The sequence below is a fragment of the Lynx canadensis genome, chromosome B3 (genome assembly GCF_007474595.2).
Source record: "Lynx canadensis isolate LIC74 chromosome B3, mLynCan4.pri.v2, whole genome shotgun sequence".
NCBI lineage: Eukaryota > Metazoa > Chordata > Mammalia > Carnivora > Felidae > Lynx > Lynx canadensis.
The window spans coordinates 41,933,368-41,954,597 of record NC_044308.2 but is presented as its reverse complement, the minus strand read 5'-3'; the positions used below and the strand labels follow the sequence as shown (position 1 = coordinate 41,954,597).

The following is a 21,230-nucleotide window of genomic DNA, read 5'->3' as shown; positions in this document are numbered from 1 at the left end:
ATTCAGGCTCAGGGTTTATTTATAATGGAGAATTCATGTCTGCCTCTAGCATGTATGTGGGTAAATGGAAAATCAACGTGCCTACTTGTATGTAAAGCAGTCCTAAGCAGTACACGTTATATTGAAACAGCCAAAGAGATAACTCAATAGATAGGGGTTGGTTGTACCCCATGTACCTTTAGTTTTCTGGATGATTAGCATGGGAACACCCACCATGCTTCTGCATGGTTTGATTGAGGCCCAGTCTGCTGGGGACTATAGGCCAGGGTGCAAAGCTGGAGGTGAGAAGAGGCTTGTTACCACTGGCCTAAAACATTCTGAAAACAGTGGAAGCTGTTCCCTACATTGGGTAGATTACTGCCCTATCCTGGTCTGTTCACATCCACAAATAGGATATGTGAGCTGGGTCTAAGATCTGTGGGCACAGATGCAAATACTCTGTCCTTTCACTGTATCCTTGGTTGCCAAAATTAGGACTCTTTCAGGGTTGCTGTGACTAAAACAGTTTTTATTGTGTGAAGAGTGGGAGGAGGATCTTGAATGAAATGAACTTCTTTATGCTGCCCTCTTTCCTGAGATCTTTAACTTAGTAACTCAGTTTCCACCATGACGTCTCCAGTCCTTGGTACCTCAACGACGGTGTCTTTGTTGGCTGTGCCCCCAAAGGCTGCTGGGTTCTAATGTACATTCTCCCTCACTGGAGAGGAGGCTGGATGGCTACATCCCCGGACTCGCCTCCCCTGGAAAATTCCCTCGTATGTGACTGTCGGGGATAATTACAATCTGAGAGCTAGTGAAGATTTTCAGTGGACTGGAGACAAAGGAGCAAGCCCCATACCCGGCTCCTTGATGGGTACCTCAACGGGAGTGAATATTTTCTATATTTTGTGAATTAAAAATAAATGAACCATCTCAGTGGACAGTTTGGAAGGGTTACCTTCTTTCATGCCTACTCATGAAAAGCTTCCAGAACTGAAAACTAAGGGTTCTCCTCATGAAGTAGAAATGAGTTAACGTGTCCTTGAAATATAAACTCCTTGGAGTTATTCAGCAGAGAAATTGTGCTAATTGACTATTGTCGGGCATTAGCTTTTAGATTTTCTTAAGAAAAAAATCTCTCCCTTTTGTGGATACCATGCTTCTCCTCCAAATGTGTGAACAGGAGACTCTCCTCTCTGTTGAAGCTAACCTGAGACATCCTCCTCCTTGCTGTCTATGTTTTTGTTGCCAGCGGAAGATCTGAAGTCACAGATAAAACCCTTTAAATTCCTTTCAAGAATCTGGAGACATGAGTGATCATGACCAGAATTCTCTGTAGGGAGGGGAAGTTGTTAGTTCATATGACGTTGGATTTCTCTTATTCTGTAACACTGGCTTGCTTTTGAAGTTGTGTTTTCCTTCTGTAGACTGTCAAGGGGATGTTGGACAATCCTAATGAACCTGTTAGTGACCTCTCTTACTTTGACTGCATTGAGAGTGTGATGGAAAACTCCAAGGTAAGGCTGTCTGTGCTGTTAACATTCCTCCTCATTCTGGGGAAAAATCTAGATGGTTTTGTATGTATCTGCCTGCAGCCACTCTGTGTGACTACATCATCATGAAGCCCTTTGCTCAAATGCTTCTTAAGCTTGGCTGCGCCTCGGAATCACCTAGGGGTCTTGTTAAACACAGATTACTGGACCTTACCCCTGAGTTTCTGATTCAGGAGATCTGAGGTGGGGCTGAGATTGTGCATTTCTGACGAGTCCCCAGGTCCCTGCCAATGCGGTCCAGAAATAACACTTTGAGATACAATGGTTAGACCATATCATGGATGAGTCTTACGGTGAGTCGAATCATAGATTTCTTTCATTTGGGACCAACTTGCAGGGGAAAGCCTGTCAGTTAACCCTGGCTTTTATGAGACCCTCTTGTGTGTTCTTTTTGCCTTCCGTTGATGGCATGCATTCTTGAGGGGACTGAAAAACTCGGAGTTTTGTGGGGGAGGTAGGAGGAATGGAAAATCTAAATAATAAGTCGTTTGTGTCCCCACCCCCTGCTAAACCTTAACCTTGCTCAACAGAATCTTATTTCTTAGTATTTACTTGGATATGGGTGGCAGTTGCGGGTGGGGAGGCTAAATAGACTTCTCAGTGGACCAATAATGATGGCTTAAAAGGTTGAGAAACACTAACTTGTGATGGTAATACCGGAGTTGTTAAGAATGCTTCAAATCCACATTGCAGTGAAATACAAGTGAGAGAAACAGATAATGAGCAGCGGGCAATGCCAAGTTCGTGCTTGGAGCACAAGTGTGTGTTTGTCTACATCACTCTTACGTTAGCTCTGGGGACATGGGGGCACATCTGTGTTGTGATGTCAGGACTGGCTTGCTGTGCATTGGGCTGAGACTAGATATGGGGCAGGTGTCCTGCCTCTGCCCATGTGCCTTCTATGTGACTTTCTGTAGGATCCTTGACCTTTCTGGGTTAGATTTTAAATATTAAACTCCCTTTTATCTGTTATTTTAAAGACCTCTGGGAAAAAAATACATCAATGATTTTCAGAATAAGGGGAAATACTTAAAAAATTAGGAAATAGTCTTAGTGTTCAGATCACCCATCTGTGTGTGTGTGTATGTGTGTACTTTTTAACAAAAACATATTTAAATTTTGCTGTCAATGAGTAAGTAAATAATATTACCTAGAGTATGTCTTCTGCTTCCTGGGTGTGACTACCTACAGTTTACGTATCTGATTTTTATATTCTGGGAGCTAACAGTTCTCAGTTTAGACCACTAACTTGTGGCATGCCCTATATAGATTTTACTTGATTGATTCGTGTATACTAACTATGTCTCTTTGAGATGTAGGTAACTTTTAGATGAAAGGTTCATACTTTCATTATTCACTTCTCTGTATGGAACAGAAATGATAGAATTCTCTTAAATCTCCTCTTAATGTGAATAAAGAAAAATAATGGCAAATACTGTCAATGAAGTGGCCTTGAATGTTAAGCTCAGAGAGTATCACTGGTTGGTTGTTTTGTAGGTTCTGGGCGAGTCGATGGCAGGGATTTCACAGAACGCCAAGACCGGGGACCTCCCTGCCTTTGGGGAGTGTGTGGGGATTGCATCCAAGGCCCTTTGTGGGTTGACAGAGGCTGCAGCCCAGGTAAGGGACTGGCCCCCAGGCCCTATGATGCAGGCCTTCTAGCCTTAAGGCCTATGTCCTTTGCTTGTGTCCCATGGTAGATTGTGGATACCGGGAATATCAGATGTCTGGGGTGGGGGGTGGGGGGGTGGGAATGGGGGAGCTCCAGCTGCAGGGGAGTACCAGATCCCTGTGGAGAGTGGGGCATGGGGGGAGCTCCAGCCACAGCTCCTTCTCCAACCACCATCATAGAAACCATGGTAAAGGCGGAGGTTCCTGTGATGCCTGGGGCATTTAGACAAAACATCAGCCAGTTACCCCCCCCAGGAGCAGAGCAGCCTGGCAAGGACAGTGAGACCCTGAACACCGCAGACCCAGCATAAGGGTTCAGAGGCCAGATGTGTGTGTGTGTGTGTGTGTGTGTGTGTGTGTGTGTGTGTGTGTGTTTAAGACCATTTTTACAGATGAGTTGTTATGAGGAGAAAACAAATGGGTATTACATAATTCACATTCTCTCTGAAGCTTTAAAAATGCAAAAATCTCAGTCATGCTCTTTTTAGGATCAGAAGGAGAAAAAAATTAGATACCATCCTGCCAAGATGTGATCGGGCATGTTCCTTGCTTTTGTTCAACTGTCCTGTGCATCTCTGATAATTATTGGGCTCATGTGACTGAAGCTTCAAAAATTGTCAGCACTTACCTTGAAGGATTTGTCACTTGACAATTACCTTGAGCCTGAAAGATTTTACTGAACCAAAGGGAAACATTCCCTAGTTTGGGGGATGAAATTATCTTGCCCCTCAAATCTCACAGGAAATGACTTAAGGTTAAAATTCCCGCTCACAGATTCATTGTCTGCCTGTGATTTGACTAACCCATCCAAAGGGTTTTAAAGAGAAGACCTTCTCTTAGAGCCTCTTGTCCTCTTAGAGAGCAAATACTGCCTTTATTTGTTTGTTTGGTTTTGGGTTTTTTTTGCCCTCCTGAGCCATCCTGCGCATTCTCCTTACTTACTATTGGAAATACGGGCCTAAACACTAAGGATGCATTAGGCTGTGAGACCAGAAACTTCCGTGCAGGACAGGCTCCAGGGTTGAGTGACCTAGCAGCTTCATGCCTTTGGTCTACACCCACTTTCTTGTGCTTCTCCCATCTTCCAGTCAAAGAGTCAGCTTCACACAACACAGACTGGGTGCCCTTAGGCTCATAAGATGGCTACCAGCAGCACACAGGGCTGCCTTCATCCTTGTTCATGACCCATAGAAAAGCTTCTTTAGGCTTTCTTAGGCGCAGAGAGGTTTCGTTCCTAGAAGCCTACAGAAGACTCCTGCCACCATCGGCCCATGTATCCTTAAACCCTCACTGATGAGATTACCCTCACCACCGTGCACTAAGGAGCCCCTGAGAATGCTACATTTGCATTGCCAGGCCGTCGTCCCCTACAGGCTCATGTAGGAGCACAGACAGTCTGAGCTGTGGTTTCCTCCTCCGTTTCCAGGCTGCATACCTGGTGGGCATCTCTGATCCAAACAGCCAGGCGGGCCACCAGGGCCTTGTGGACCCCATCCAGTTTGCCAGGGCCAACCAGGCCATCCAGATGGCATGCCAGAACCTGGTGGACCCCGGCAGCAGCCCGTCACAGGTAACCATGGGGCGTGGGTGTGAGGTCTGTGAGTCCTTAAGCTGTCCTAGGTGGTGGGTAGGAGACTGTGAGAAACGAGTAAAGAATACTGTTCTCTCGGAGCTCGCAAAGTCAGGTAAACTCAGCACTGCCGATAACAACTCAGGAGCGTGAGGGGGTAGGGGGATATTGCAAAATGTGGTGAGTGTGCCAGTCTGTCAGTGCTTTGAAATGAGGTACTGGAGGCAGGAGGAGTGAAGTAATCACTGAGAGAGTCATCAGGAGTCTCATGATTTCATTCCGGTCAGAGGACGTAGGTGGAGTGCTCGTTCTGTGCTCAGCACTAGGGGTCAACACGAGGACCTGATCCCCTCTGCCCTGGCACCCACTCTTCTGGATAAAGTTTGGAAGATGGGATGGTTGGGGTGTGATGACAGCACCAGGGATGCACGGGGGAACAGGGGATGAACTCGGAGGGGCTGTCAAGGTTCACTTCACAGAGACGGTGGTACTGAGCCAGAATCCAAATCCAAAGTACACTAAGGACCCACAGAGGCATTTTAGGACTAGACCATACGTGCAACACTCCTTACTCAAGTGTCATGGAGTCCTGTTCACTTACTCAAGCTGCGTGTGCTGAAGAAACAAGGCCTGGCCTGTAGGGCCCCCCGAGCCAGCCTGAGAGTCCCACAGCCACTGTGAACCCTGAGACAGGCCTAGTTGAGGCTGGAGAAGGACCTACATTCAGGAGGCAATAGAGGGGTCTTCTGACCTATAGCAGGCCTGAGAGCTGGCGTGGAACGCATCAAGGCACCTAACCTCCCAACCTGTCCGATAAAGGTCAAAGATGTGTTACCAAACTCAGCCAAGTGGATCGGGTGACTCACAAGAGCCATTGGGGTTGGGGGTGGAGCCTGGAAGATGCCCGGCCCAGACCCCTTAATCAGGTGCCCACAGTCCACCTGTGCATGAAGAAGGAGCTATTACACCTTGATGTTTATTTTCCTCCTCTAGACCTGGGCTCCAGTGTGGTGGCCACACGCTGCTTGTGGCCATTAAGCACTCGCAACGTGGCCAGTCCAAGTTGTGATGGGCTGTAAGTGTAAAATACACACTGGAGCTTGAAACTTGGTATGACAAGATTGTAAAATCTCAAATTCTTAAATCGATTACCTGGTGAAATGAAATATTGTGCCTCTATCAAGTTAAATAAGCGACCGAAATAAATTTCTCTTGGTTTTCTCTACTTATTTTAAATTTTTTATGTTTATTTTTGAGAGAGACAGAGTGTGAGTGGGGGAGGGGCAGAGAGAGAGGGAGACACAGAATCTGAAGCAGGCTCCAGGCTCTGAGCCATTAGCACAGAGCCCGAATCGGGACTCGAACTCGTGAACTTTGAGATCATGACCTGAGCCGTAGTCAGCACTCAACCAACTGAGCCACCCAGGCACCCTTTTGCTTATTTTAATGAGGCTACTAGAAAATTTAAAATTTCACGTGTCGTTCACACTCTACTCGTGTTGGGCAGCACTGGCCTAGATCCTGGACCATTTGCCTCTTGGCTGGCCAAGGGTCATGAATCATAGCTGCCTGCATCTCCTTTAAGACTCTCTGGAGTCCAGCCCTCTCCCAGTAAGGAAGCATCACTTCCTTTCCTTTTTTGTTCGTTCTCTCTTGCTTAGTAATTCTTGTCCCCTGCTTTCCTGGAGTGACTTTGGGGCAGTGGAGCTAGATACACATGTTGGAGTTACACAGGCCCTAGACAGATATGGGAGCTGAAGAGGAATCCAGGGCTCCAGACCAGGGTGGACTCCTTGGCACTGAGCATGGGATGCCCCAACCCAGCTCCACACTTTGCAGGTTCTGTCCGCGGCCACAATTGTCGCCAAGCACACCTCGGCCCTGTGCAACGCCTGTCGTATCGCCTCATCCAAGACAGCCAACCCAGTGGCCAAGAGGCACTTTGTCCAGTCAGCCAAGGAAGTCGCCAACAGCACTGCCAACCTGGTGAAGACCATCAAGGTAGGTTTTGGAGCTGAGACCGTCGTGACCCCTGTGTCACCTGTTGCCGACGGAAAAGATCTTTGCAGGATTTAAGCTCTTTGTCCCCTAAGGCTTGTGTCTAGTGAAGCTTCACTCCTGATTCAAATCACTAAGGAGGAGTCCTTTACTAATGGAGATACTTATCATGAAAAACCAACAGCCTTGGTCTCAACTAACCTTCTTGGATAATGGTGGAGGGCGTCTCCAAATTCTGTACACGGGAAGCTTAGGGGCAGAAATCGGGAAGAGGTTGGCCGTGAGGCATTTGTTGGCACTATGCTTGGGTAGCAAATACCTTGGGTTTACTCAAACAGTAAGCTAATGTAGGGTGGTTTTGAGCTCATTTGCTGCAGGGAATTTCTGGTACAGGGTCTGCCATTTTTGGTACATCTATTGGGACCTAGAGAGAAGGTGGAGGGGAGAAGGGAATGGGAGATTGTGGGAAGTCACTTTAAAAATTCAGTTTAATCTATCCTTTGATCCCTATTCTGTTTAAAGTTGTTTAAATGCTTGAAATGGAGTACTTGATTTTTAAAATAGAACGTCCCATGTTTCTATCAAGTTCATCTTTGTGTTAAAGGCCATGGACTGGTTGGGGGAGGAGCAGGGGTAGGGGCCCTTGTGAGGAAGGAATTGCAGCGGCTGGCCTATAGTATTTATAGGTGGGTGATAAAGTCACAAATCCTGTCTGCCCCGAGCGGGGACCAAGCTGCAGCTAGCAGCTGACCTTGTGGGGAAAAGAACCACAGCTCAACCGCAGACCACAGGCAAAGAGCCCAGCACCTCGCCCCCTAGATCCAAACCTCCAAAGATGGCTGTTGTGGAAGGTAAGCAACCCCCATAGGAGGTTGGGGAAGCCACTGGAGGCTTAATATTTACTTAAAGATTGTCACATTCATTGAGGGAGGGTCACCTGCTTTGTTGTCGGGCAAGCCCGGGAGTAATGGGACTTTCCCCTGTCCTCTCCAGAGGATAGGGTACCACACCCCTCATTTTCCTAGCACTACGCAGAGCCACTTTAATAACGTGGAGAAGTCCATCCACAAGCTGAGCCAGCCAGAAGCAAAGGGGAGAACACACAGCAAGCTGGCGGGGGAGAGCAGGGGGCACTTAGCCCTGTCAGCAGTTTCTTAGCTGTCTAAACAAAGAGCCTGCGTCAAAGGAAAGCCTGCCTATTTGAAGACAATAATGAGATAGGTTGGAAACAAATTAAAGCCATGACCAGGTGCCCCTGGGATCCGGGCGGCAGCTTACCTTAATTACCATCATAGTCCATAGAAACTAAGAAAGCTTACATTTTTAGCTGCTTGCTTTGTACAAAGCCTGTTTCAAGTGTTTTGTGTGTATTACTCATCAATTCATACAAATCCCCTGTGCTTGTCACCCCCATTTTACAGTCAGGACACTAGGAGCTAGCAGGTTCAGTGACTTACCCAAGGTGACCCAGCCAGTAAGTGGCAGATGGGAACTGCAGTCCAGACCCGGAGCCCCTGCTCTTTCCGCTCTCGATCCTGCTCTCACCCCAGCATCCTGTTCAAATCCAGCCTAACCTGGGAAGAAACACCTTGGTGTGTTTACACTCCTTATGTGCAAATTGGGGGTGGCAGGATGAAAGACAGCAGTAGAGTTGAAGGGAGTGACATCATCGGTGGTTGCTGTATGATTAACTGACTTCAGTTAAGCTTGGCCATCTTCTGATCATTAGAAAACAGACTATATTTAGACGGACCACGGGAGGGGAAAAAAGGAAGGAAACTGTCCTATAGAAATTCCCGGGAACCTTTCTTTTCTGTCTCCTCCTGGTATTAAGTCCTGACCTATCTCTGTATAAAGCATCTCTGCTAAGACCTCCTGTTCTTTTCAGATTCCCCTCACGGTGTCCAACCCTCTTTGCAATTCCCGGCGGCAAATGAGCTCTTGTGATGGCCTGAAAGACAGGCCTGTGCAGGAACATCAGAGGAGGGTATGGTGGGATCGTTAGGTGGGGAAGACGAAGGCCTCGCCTCTGTGAGCTCCCTGGGATCCAGTAGCAGTGCACAAGGAACAGAAATGAACCTAATGCCCCTCAACTGGCTGAAATGTGCTTGGTTTTGCAATTCCCCCTGGGGGGACGGGGCAGGATTGGCCAGGGACAATGAGCCTTGTTTTTAATTTACTCAGAGGAAAATGGTCATGGTCATTTCACTGCAGCTCACCACACTATATACTGAATGTGGATTTCCTATTTTAAGGAAGGGTTAAGAATCCTGTCAGGCGGCAAAAAAAATGAATATTTAATTCCCTAAAAGTTTAAAACAGCTGCCCTGGTAGCTGCATTTTGCTCTGTTTTAGGCCTCCTAGTGCTTCTCTTTTTTCTTCTCACCATGACAATGTGGCCAACCCTAAATCCCAGTTGCCGCACCTCTATAGGCACAAAGAAAGGAGGGGGACCCAGCCAGAGAGACACTGAAGACCAGGGAACAGACCTTTGTGATGGGTTGTCAGCACCCTAAGAATGTGTGCCTCCGGGAACCTTAAACTGCTACCAAGGGCGTTCTTTAAAATCCCAGAGCTTGGCTCAGCAAGAATAAATTATCCGCACCCTCCTCCCTGGCAGGTTGCTCTAAATGCCAGACACGTTAGAAGCACACAGACCCCCTCCCCACGGTCGCTGTCTTTCCACTGGTCACCCCACAGAGGTCAGCTGCTTTTCTTTCTTCATTCAGCTCATTACCTAGTCTTAAATCACAGACGTGGAATGGAATGCTGTTTTAAATGTGCAGTTGCTCAGGTTTCAGTGCCAGGTAGAAGTTGTACGACAGCTTTTACTCTTCTGAGAAGTGAAAGCGTGGCCTTGAGTCTGACAGCGGAGTTGAAGATCAAGTTTTGCAATGAAGCATTTCCAGAATGTACCAAAGATGCCCGATCAAGCTCTCATTAATCGATGTTGATGTTGTTGCTCATCTTTATGTTTGGATTGGTAAAGTAGGTTACGTTGTGTTTCGTTTCGTTTTGTTTTCGGAAGAAAAAGGGAAAAACTTCGCGGGTTTCTCTTCCTCCTTATTGCCTTTGTCCAAGGTCAGGAGAGAAGGGAGGCAGGGGTCACAGGCTGTCATTTGAGGCCTGAGCCTGGATAGCGTGCCAGTCTCTGGGTGTTGGTTTTATCATCTAGAACGTTAGGGATTTGTGATTAAGGTCCCAAATCTTTAAGGTCTTAAGGTCCCTCCCAACCCCTTAAAGTCCGTGAATGTTTGATTCTGGTACACGTGCAGAAATTAGGTCTCCCAGACTCCTGTGAGATTTTGCTAAGGGAACATTCAGAGGAGCTGGCCCAGGGGTCAAGAATGTCCTTGTCCTGATGGGGCCTAGGCATTTGGCTCGGTGACTTCACCCCTTTCATTGTTGTCTTTGGGGTACTAGACATTCTGTGACATGGGATGTCTACACGAAAACTGTCACGTCTGCTTAAAATTTCACCAGTGAGCAGATTTGCATATTCAGGTTACTTGCGTGGCTCAGCCATCCCCAGAGTGGAAGAGGCATTCAGAGATGATGTAGTATCTGTGTAAACCATCCTCTCTGATGCTAAGTGCTACCTCCAGCGGAAATAGCTTTTCCTTTTTTTTTTTTTAATGTTTTATTTATTTTGAGAGAGTCCGAGTGGGGGAGGGGCAGAGGGAGAGCAAGGAGGACAGAGCATCTGAAGAAGCCTGCTCAGCGCTGACAGCTGCGAGCCCAGTGTGGGGCTCCAACTCATGAACCACTAGATCATGACCTGAGCCGAAGTCAGACGCTCAACCAACTGAGCCACTGAGATGCCCCTAGCTTTTCCTTTTCGAAAATGAAAAAAAAAAAAGTGGTTGACGTAGCTTGGCCCACCGTTCCACATTATTCAAGGTCCTGTCCCATGAATAGCAGTGGGCTGCGTGATGTGTGATTTTAGTGCCCAGGCTCAAAAAATATATGTCCTTTCTTCACCTCTTGGTACAGTTTATGAAACTGCACAATTAGAAAAATGCTTCTTGGGATTTACCTCGGCTAATCATCTTTGCATTTTGAATAACAAGTTCAAGTAAAGAAAGGTTGCTGGCTTGATCAGATGTCTGCCTTCCTAATAGGCTGAGAAGATTGTGGGAGGTGGAAAAGGGGTGGGGAAAAGTGTGGGGAGGTAAGAACAGGACGCATGAGCATCACTGACGGGAGGCTTGTCATCTTCCATTGAGCTAGAAGCCACATCATCCCAGCTGGAGGCGGTGGCCTTGGCCACTGGTGTGGCTGGGATTTGAGTTCCTTTGACACCGAAGACCACTTCTGCCGTCTGCCTGTTACGCCGGCTTGCCTATGCTGGGGCCACTCCTGCCCGGCTCCTGCTGCGTAATACCCGCCCTGCCTCCCAGCGTATCCTCAGATTGCTCTGAAGGCTGGCAGGGCCTGACTCAAGGTGTCATTGGTGTTGATAGTGTAACAAGACGAGAGTAACAAGACACCATGCAGGTCACCGGTGCTAACTCCACAATGACTGAGCACACGAGTGGCAGTTGGAACAGAGGCCATATATGTGAGCCAGAGATGTGAGCAAGCACATAGGGTTGCTCTTGGGTCTGGAAGATTGGCAGAATTGGTGAGGTTAGAATAGGGGTCATTGCCTATGGATGAGCAGAGGCAAGGCATGCATGGTATTAGTAATGATGGCAAATTAGCAGGGCTCACGGGAATTCCTCTGAAAATGTTAGCATGGTGGATGTGTAATTATTGTCCCCAGCAGCCAGGGCTTGATTGGAATGTAGCTGTTATTCAGAAATAGCCTTTATTGCGTATGTGCCTGTCTACTCTTGCCTTCCTGAAAAATAGAAACGCTCTCATCTCAGATCTGGTTTGTTTCATAATGCTGGTGCCTCTGTTTTTTTGTGCACTAATTGTCCAAATTGGCTTTTATATATTGCTCATCACAGTTGAATTAAAAGTTTAATTGGCCATCTAATGGAGAAATTTACGTTCTTCTACAAGTATAACTGCCTTTTCAAAAGTAACCCTTTGCCTAGAAGAAGGGATACTCTCACTGGATCACAGGCTTTCTAACAGTCTTGTTCTTCAGGAGGTAGGGTCTGGGTTTGGAGAACCTCAAATCCAAGTGTTAACCCTTTGTCAGGCAGCCTGTCACGGATCACAAACTACATTCCTGAATTCTTCTCATCTGGACCATTAATCAGCCGTGTGACTGATGAGTCACTGCCACTGTGTTACCTGCTACTATTTTTTTAAAAAAGCTCTTGAAGCATAAGATGGATAGAAAGAAAACACATATCATAGGTACAGAGTTCAGTGAACTTAAGTTGAATACACATAGGGAGCTATAGCCAGATCAAGACATAGAACGTGGCCAGCCCGCAGAAGCCCTCTTTGTGCTCCTTAGTCTCACCTGCTGTGAAGGGTCACTTGATTGCTAACACCTTACATTAGTTTAACCTCTTTTGCGCTTGCACAAATGGAATCATACAGTAAGTACATTTTTGCAACTGGCCTCTGTAAATATACGTTAGTGAGATTTGCCGATGTCGTTGGAGGTAGTTCTGGTCCATTCCTTCTCATTGGATTCCATTTTGCTCATTTCAAACTGGCGGATATAGAACCCCTACCTCCATCATTCTCTCAGGGATATTCAGGTAAAAGTTAGAAAAAGTTGAAAGTGCTATACAACGTAAAGTGTTTTTATAACTTGGGAGGGAATAGACTTAGAGTGAAAATGGAGGGAAAGAGCCCAAGGGTTATAGTCTGAAAAGTGGGGAAGAAAATGGTTCAGCTTGAAGGTCATATGCGTGGGAAATTGATGGACTTTGAGGTCAGGTGCCTTCTGAGCTACATACTAAACTTTATTTCTTATAATTGCTAATTGAGTCCCTCTGCTTGATGGCGTGATCTCTCCAATTACTTATTTAGGAATTCCCCTAACATTTTCAGTATTCCCACTAGACCACATTCTTCCAACAGGAGATGATTACAGTGGCCACAAGCGGGTTGTGCATTTCAATGGGCTAATGTCTCTGTGTTTTCTCCCATCAGGCCCTGGATGGGGATTTCTCTGAAGACAACCGCAATAAGTGTCGCATTGCCACCGCACCCTTGATCGAAGCTGTGGAGAACCTGACAGCTTTCGCATCCAACCCTGAGTTTGTCAGCATTCCCGCCCAGATCAGCTCCGAGGTAGGGATCTTAGCAGCAAAGGTAATATTTCAGTCTGTGGCTAGTTTATGTGGCACTGAATGAGCATGAACAGTTAAGAGCTCCAAAAGCCCTGTCTTGTAGGACATTGTTGTTGTTGTCAATGATGATACATGCCCAGAGTTCATGAAACTCAAGGTATGCACATCTTAAGTGGTAATGCCTTAATTTTATGTATTGAGAAAAATCTCTGTGCCTAAGTTTAGGGCTGATTCTTTCTTGGTATGTGCCACCCTCAAAAGTGATATTTAAGGGCAAACATGGACCCAAGTCCACACCATTCAGGCTCTATGTGAACCAGTCTTCATGGTTTCCTAACCTCTGTGTCACTTTCTGAAGAACCCAGGTAGTGACTTGGGAAAGAAGGGACCTTCCAGGACCCAACTTGTTCACTTAATCTGTGCACCCTGCCCTCTGACCCTTCTGCTGTTTGCTCTCAGGGCTCCCAGGCACAGGAACCGATCCTGGTCTCAGCCAAGACCATGCTGGAGAGCTCATCATACCTCATTCGCACTGCACGCTCACTGGCCATCAACCCCAAAGACCCGCCTACCTGGTCTGTGCTAGCCGGACATTCCCACACCGTGTCTGACTCTATCAAGAGTCTCATCACATCTATCAGGTTAGTTTCTACTCTAGAAATTGCTAGGGGCCTGCATCTGAACAGGGCAGAAAGTAGATAAATCCAATGGGACTTGGGTTTCATAGCAATGTACCTGATCATTATCATCATCTTTTCGTGTATCTCTTTGGGACCAGTGGTAGCACTGGGCACAATAGCTAACTTAAACACTTATTGTATGTCAGATCTGAACATTTTACCTGTATTACCGTATTTCATCATCATAACCTTGTTCTGAACATTTTACCTGTATTACCGTGTTTCGTCATCATAACCTTGAAAGCTAAACACTGCCATTGTCCACATTTTACTGATGAGAGAATTCAGGCAGAAAGGACTTAGGGAGTATTTTCACAGTCACCCCCAGGCCTGATGGTTCTAGTCCCAGGGCTAGCCATTGTACTACATTGTCTATACCTAGGAGCTTAGGCAGAGAACACCACTATGTATTTAGCAGGATTTGAGGTTACCTTATTTGGCTAAAGAGGCAAAAAGAATATTCCAGGTCCCACAGTAACTCTGGCCATCTCTGAACTCCTTGGCAATAGAATGAACCTGAAAAATCCCCAGAGTCAATATAACATCTCTAAGTTGGCCACATACCCCATAGCATGGAATGCATCCTTTTCCTTTGGTTATACTTCGTTTTTCGATTGCTTTTGAAATTCAGCACCATGGTTCTCTTAATGCCTCACAAAGTACAATCCACTAAATATTTGAACTCCTACCACAGGACTTTGTAAATAGTATACAACATAGAGAGTATAGTATGTTTACAGTGGAAATCACACTGACCTTTTTATAATACAAAGGTTTTTATTTATAATATTATTTATAGTATTAATTTATAAATATTCACGTAAGCCAGTGAAGTCCAAATTGTTGGATTAGCAGTTGTCTGTCACCAGCCTGAAATGAAGAACAGCATCCTATCCTTCTCACTAGAAACAGAGTTAGCACAAGTGTTAAATTAAGAAATGCATGGGCTATGCAGAGAGGCCTTCCCAAGCAAGAGTCAAGGATTCACTCCTTTTTTTTTTTTAATTTTTTAATGTTTATTTTTGAGAGACAGGAGACAGACAGGGCTTGAGTAGGGGAGGGGTAGAGAGAGGAAGACAGAGACTCTGAGGCAGGCTCCAGGCTCCTAGCTGTCAGCGCAGAGCCCAACGTGGGGCTTGAACTCACATACCGAGAGATCATGACCTGAGCCGAAGTCAACGCTTAACTGACTGAGCCACCCAGGTGCCCTAAGGATTCACTCCTTAAATAAAGCAATCAAATGTGGTAGAAGGTAGACTGGGCTCCTGCCCCAGCAGTGTTGCTGCAACTTGTGGGACTTGAACCCCAAGGAACTATTGGACTTGCCCTGTCTCTTCCAGGGACAAGGCCCCTGGACAGAGAGAGTGTGACTACTCCATCGATGGCATCAACCGGTGCATCCGTGACATTGAGCAGGCCTCTCTGGCAGCTGTCAGCCAGAGCTTGGCCACAAGGGATGACATCTCCGTGGAGGTAGGCCGGGGCTCTGTGGCTGGATCCGAGGCCTCTGGGGATGGGGAGTGGGACCAAACGCATTTTTGATGCTGGCATTTCATCACTGAAGCACCTTCCCCTGGAACGAACCTAGGAAGTTTTTGGATGGTTTGGTGAAGGAACACATGTACTGCTGGAGTGGAAATTACAAATAGGGCTGAAACTTGGGGGAAAATGATTAATGTCGGATAAGAGTATATCAGTAAGGTGAGGTGACCATATTCGGTTTAACGCATCAGTAGAGCAGGCCAAAGTAGGTAAATTTGGATGTTTCCCTGTCCTGTGTTATCAATGTACTTCTTGACTACCAGGCATATTTAGCATTAAACTCTACACATGTGGTCCTTTTAGAGATCAAGGATTCTGCCCTCAGTTACCCATTATCCCATTGTTGGGATCCTTCTGCCTTTTTTGTGTGTGTATAGCTTTTGTGCTCGTTTCTATTATTTCCTTTATGCCTGCAATCAATTTTTTTTTTTTAATTTAAATTCAAGTTGGTTAACATACAGTGTAGTCTTGGCTTCGGGAATAGAACCCGGTGATTGATCGCTGGGCTTGAAAAAGGCATAGAGGACAGCAGAGAATCTATTGCTACAGAGATCAAGGGACTAAGAAATAGTCATGAGGAGCTAAAAAATGCTATAAATGAGGGGCAAAATAAAATGAAGGTGGCCATAGCACGGATTGAAGAGGCAGAGGAGAGAATAGGTGAATTAGAAGATAAAATGATGGGAAAAGAGGAAGCTGAGAAAAAGAGACATAAAAAAGGAGTATGAGGGGAGAATTAGAGAACTAAGTGATGCAATCAAATGGAACAATATCTGTATCATAGGAATTCCAGAAGAAGAAGAGAGAGAGAAAGGGGCTGAAGGTGTACTTGAACAAATCATAGCTGAGAACTTCCCTGATTTGGGGAAGGAAAAAGGCATTGAAATCCAAGAGGCACAGAGAACTCCCTTCAGACATAACTTGAATCGATCTTCTGCACTACACATCATCGTGAAACTGGCAAAATACAAGGATTAAGAGAAAATTCTGAATGCAGCTAGGGATAAACAGGCTCTAACTTACAAAGGTAGACACGTAAGAATAGTAGCAGACCTGCCTCCTGTAACTTGGAAGGCCAGAAAGAAATGGCAGGAAATCTTCAATGTGATGAACAAAAAAAAAAAAAAAAAATATGCAGGCAAGAATCCTTTATCCAGCAAGTCTGTCATTCAGAATAGAGGGAGAGATGAAGGCTTTCCCAAACAAACAAAAACTGAAGGAATTCATCACACTAAACCAGCCCTACAAGAGATCCTAAGGGGGAATTCTGTGAGTGAAATGTTGCAAGGACCACCAAGTACCAGAGACATCACTATGAGCATGAAACCTACACACATCACAGTGACTCTAAACGCATATCTTTCTATAATAACGCTGAATGTAAATGGACTAAATGCTCCAACCACAAGACATAGGGTATCAGAATGGATTAAAAAAACAAGACCCATCTATTTGCTGTCTACAAGAGACTCATTTTAGACCAGAGGACACCTTCAGATTGAAAGTGAGGGAATGGAGAACTATCTATCATGCTACTGAAAGTCAAAAGAAAGCTGGAGTAGCCATACTTCTATCAGACAAACTAGACTTTAAATTAAAGGCTGTTACAAGAGATGAAGAAGGGCATTATATAATAATTATAGGGTCTCTCCATCAGGAAGAGCTAACAATTATAAATGTCTATGTGCCAAATACAGGAGCCCCCAAATATATAAAACAATCACAAACATAAACAAGCTTATTGATAAGAATGTGGTAATTGCAGGGGACTTTAATACCCTACTTACAACAATGGATAGATCATCTAGACACAGGATCGATAAAGAAACAAGGGCCCTGAATGATACATTGGTTCAGATGGACTTGACAGATATATTTAGAGCTCTGCATCCCAAAGCAACAGAAGGTACTTTCTTCTCGAGTGCACATGGAACATTCTCCAAGATAGATCACATACTGGGTCACAAAACAGCCCTTCATAAGTATACAAAAATTGAGATCATACCATGCCTACTTTCAGACCACAATGCTATAAAGCTTGAAATCAACCACAGGAAAAAGTCTAGAAAATCTTCAAAAGCATGGAGGTTAAAGAACACCCTACTATAGAATGAATGGGTCAACCAGGCAATTAGAGAAGAAATCAAAAAATATATGGAAACAAATGAAAATGAAAATACAACAGTCCAAACTCTTCGGATGCAGCAAAGGCAGTCCTGAGAGGAAAATACATTGCAATCCAGGCCTATCTCAAGAAACAAGAAAAATCCCAAATACAAAATCTAACAGCACACCTAAAGGAAATAGAAGCAGAATGGCAAAGACACCCCAAACCCAGCAGAAGAAGAGAAATAATAAAGATCAGAGCAGAAATAAACACTGTAGAATCTAAAAAAACAGTAGAGCATATCAATGAAACCAAGAGTTGGTTTTTTGAAAAAATAAACAAAATTGATAAACCTTTAGCCAGGCTTCTCAAAAAGAAAAGGGAGATGACCCAAATAGATAAAATCATGAATGAAAATGGAATTATTAGAACCAATCCCTCAGAAATACAAGCAATTATCAGGGAATACTATTAAAAATTATATGCCAACAAACTGGACAACCTGGAAGAAATGGACCAATTCCTAAACACCCACACACTCCCGAACTCAAACAGGAAGAAATAGAAAACTTGAACAGATTCATAACAAGCAAAGAAACTGAATCAGTTATCAAAAATCCCCAGCAAATAAGAGTCCAGGACCAGAATGCTTCCCAGGGGAGTTCTACCAGACGTTGAAAGCAGAGATAATACCTATCCTTCTCAAGGTGTTCCAAAAAGTAGAAAGGGAAGGAAAACTTCCAGACTCATTCTATGAAGCCAACATTACTTTGATTCCTAAGCCAGACAGAGACCTGGCAAAAAAAGAGAACTATAGGCCAATATCCCTGATGAATATGGATGCAAAAATTCTCAACAAGATACTAGCAAATCAAATTTGACAGCATATAAAAAAAATTATTCACCATGGTCAAGTGGGATTCATTCCTGGGCTGCAGGGCTGGTTCAGCATTTGCAAATCAATTAGTGTGATACATCACATTAATAAAAGAAAAGATAAGAGCCATATGATCCTGTCAATGCAGAAAAAGCATTTGACAAAATTCAGCATCCTTTCTTAATAAAAACCCTCAAAAAAGTGGGGATAGAAGGAACATACTTAAACATCATAAAAGCCATTTATGAAAAGCCCACAACTAACATCATCCTCAACAGGTAAAAACTGAGAGCTTTCCCCCTGAGATCAGGAACATGACAGGGATGTCCACTCTCACCGCTGTTGTTTAGCATACTGTTGGAAGTGCTGGCATCAGCAATCAGACAACAAAAGGAAATCAAAGCATCAAAATTGGCAAAGATGAAGTCAAGCTTTCACTTTTTGCAGATGACATGATATTATACATGGAAAATCCGATAGACTCCACCAAAAGTCTGCTAGACCTGATACATGAATTCAGCAAAGTTTCAAGATACAAAATCAATGTACAGAAATCAGTTGCATTCTTATACACTAATAATGAAGCAACAGAAAGACAAAGAAACTGATCCCATTCACAATTGGACCAAGAATCATAAAATACCTAGGAATAAACCTAACCAAAGATGTAAAAGATCTGTATGCTGAAAACTATAGAAAGCTTATGAAGGAAATTGAAGAAGATACAAAGAAATGGAAAAGCATTCCGTGCTCATGGATTGGAAGAATAAATATTGTTAAAATCTCAATACTACCCAAAGCTATCTACACATTCAATGCAATCCCAATCAAAATTGCACCAGCATTCTTCTCGAAGCTAGAACAAACAATCCGAAAATTTGTATGGAACCACAAAAGACCCTGAATAGCCAAAGTAATATTGAAGAAGAAGACCAAAACAGGAGGCATCACAATCCCAGACTTTAGCCTCTACTACAAAGCTGTCATCATCAAGACAGCATGGTATTGGCACAAAAACAGACACACAGACTAATGGAATAGAATAGAGACTCCAGAATTGGACCCACAAAAGTATGGCCAACTAATCTTTGACAAAGCAGGAAAGGATATCCAATGGAAAGAAGACAGTCTCTTTAACAAATGGTGCTGGGAGAACTGGATTATCAACATGCAGAAGAATGAAACTAGACCACTTACTTATACCGTTCACAAAAATAAACTCAAAATGGATGAAGGACCTGAATGTGAGACAGGAAACCATCAAAACCCTAGAGGAGAAAGCAGGAAAAAACCTCTCTGACCTCAACCGCAGCAATTTCTTACTTGACACATCTCCAAAGGCAAGGGAATTAAAAGCACAAGCGAACTATTGGGACCTCATGAAGATAAAAAGCTTCTGCACCGCAAAGAAACAATCACCAAAACTAAAGGTCAACCAATGGATAGGGAAAAGATATTTGCAAATGACATATCAGACAAAGGGCTATTATCCAAAATCTATAAAGAACTCACCAAACTCCACACTCGAAAAACAAATAATCCAGTGAAGAAATAGGCAAAAGACATAAATAGACACTTCTCTAAAGAAGACATCCAGATGGCCAACAGGCACATGAAAAGATGCTCAACGTCGCTCCTCATCAGGGAAATACAAATCAAAACCACACTGAGATGCCACCTCACTCCAGTCAGAGTGGCCAAGATGAACAAATCAGGAGACTATAGATGCTGACGAGGATTTGGAGAAACGGAAACCCTCTTGCACTGTTGGTGGGAGTGCAAACTGGTGCAGCTGCTCTGGAAAACAGTGTGGAGGTTTCTCAAAAAATTAAAAATAGATCTACCCTATGACCCGGCAATAGCACTGCTAGGAATTTACCCAAGGGATACAGGAGTGCTGATGCACAGGGGCACTTGTACCCCAAAGTTTATAGTAGCGCTTTCAACAATAGCCAAATTATGGAAAGAGCCTAAATGTCCATCAGCTGATGCTATATTAACTGATGAATGGATAAAGAAATTGTGGTTTATATACACAATGGAATGGCAGTGAGAAGGGATGAAATATGGCCTTTTGTAGCAACGTGGATGGAAATGGAGAGTGTTAGGCTAAGTGAAATAGGTCGTACAGAGAAAGACAGATACTGTATGTTTTCATTCTTATGTGGATCCTGAGAAACTTAACAGAAGATCATGGGGGAGGGGAAGGAAAAAAAAAAGTTAGAGAGGGAGGGAGCCAAACCATAAGAGACTCTTAAAAACTGAGAATAAACTGAGGGTTGATGGGGGTGGGAGGGTGGGGAAAGTGGGTGATGAGCATTGAGGAGGACACCTGTTGGGATGAGCACTGGGTGTTGTATGGAAACCAACTTGACAGTAAATTTCATATTAAAAAAAAAATCAGAACCCAGTGATTGATGTCTTACCTAGGGCACCCAGTGCTCATCCCAACAAGTGTCCTTCTTAATGCCCGTCACCCATTTAACCCACCCCCCACCTGCCTCCCCTACAGCAACCCTGTTTGTCTCTGTATTTAAGAGTTTCTTATGATTTTCCTCCGTCTCGGTTTTTATCTTATTTTTCCTTCCCTTCTCTGATGTTCATAGAGCCATTTGGCCTGCTTTTGCCAATTTTTCCAAAGTTGAGAATGGTATTTTCCTACTTGGCTTCTGTGATTTTTTTTTTCTGTTAACCTGCTCAAAGACCCTTGATTTATACTTCCTTCTCTCTGTGTCAAAACTGCCAACACTCAGGAGGTGCTTAATAAAATATGGATGGTCTGTTTACTGATGTGTCCCTCACTGCCACCAAATTCATCAACAATGAACTTTGCCTGCTGTCTCTAAGTAGTGGGCCCAGAGTTGGTCTTGCTCATTTTTTTTTTTACTAGAGCTGTCGATTGTACTTCAGCTTTACCCTCCTCCCTCAATGCCAAGAAAAGAAAGAAGAAATATTCTTACCCTGTGCAGAATGTTAGAATTACTGCCAACCTGTTACTTAAAGGGGGGATATGCATACAGAAAAGTGTGCACATAAGTGTGTGGCTTAAT

The 21,230-nt window shown here is 44.4% G+C and overlaps 1 protein-coding gene across 4 annotated transcripts in view; it reads left to right on the top strand.

Annotated features, from left to right (window-relative positions):
* The window catches only part of TLN2 (talin 2), a 439,345-nt gene that overhangs the window by 333,171 nt on the left and 84,944 nt on the right, over positions 1–21,230 (top strand). For all 4 annotated transcript variants that reach the window (XM_030318033.1, XM_030318034.1, XM_030318031.1 and 1 more), the window contains 7 exons: positions 1,407–1,496; positions 3,030–3,152; positions 4,630–4,773; positions 6,613–6,774; positions 12,835–12,975; positions 13,434–13,615; positions 14,995–15,127. In XM_030318033.1, the coding sequence (XP_030173893.1) occupies positions 1,407–1,496; positions 3,030–3,152; positions 4,630–4,773; positions 6,613–6,774; positions 12,835–12,975; positions 13,434–13,615; positions 14,995–15,127 (975 nt within the window). The remainder of the gene's footprint in view (positions 1–1,406; positions 1,497–3,029; positions 3,153–4,629; positions 4,774–6,612; positions 6,775–12,834; positions 12,976–13,433; positions 13,616–14,994; positions 15,128–21,230) is intronic.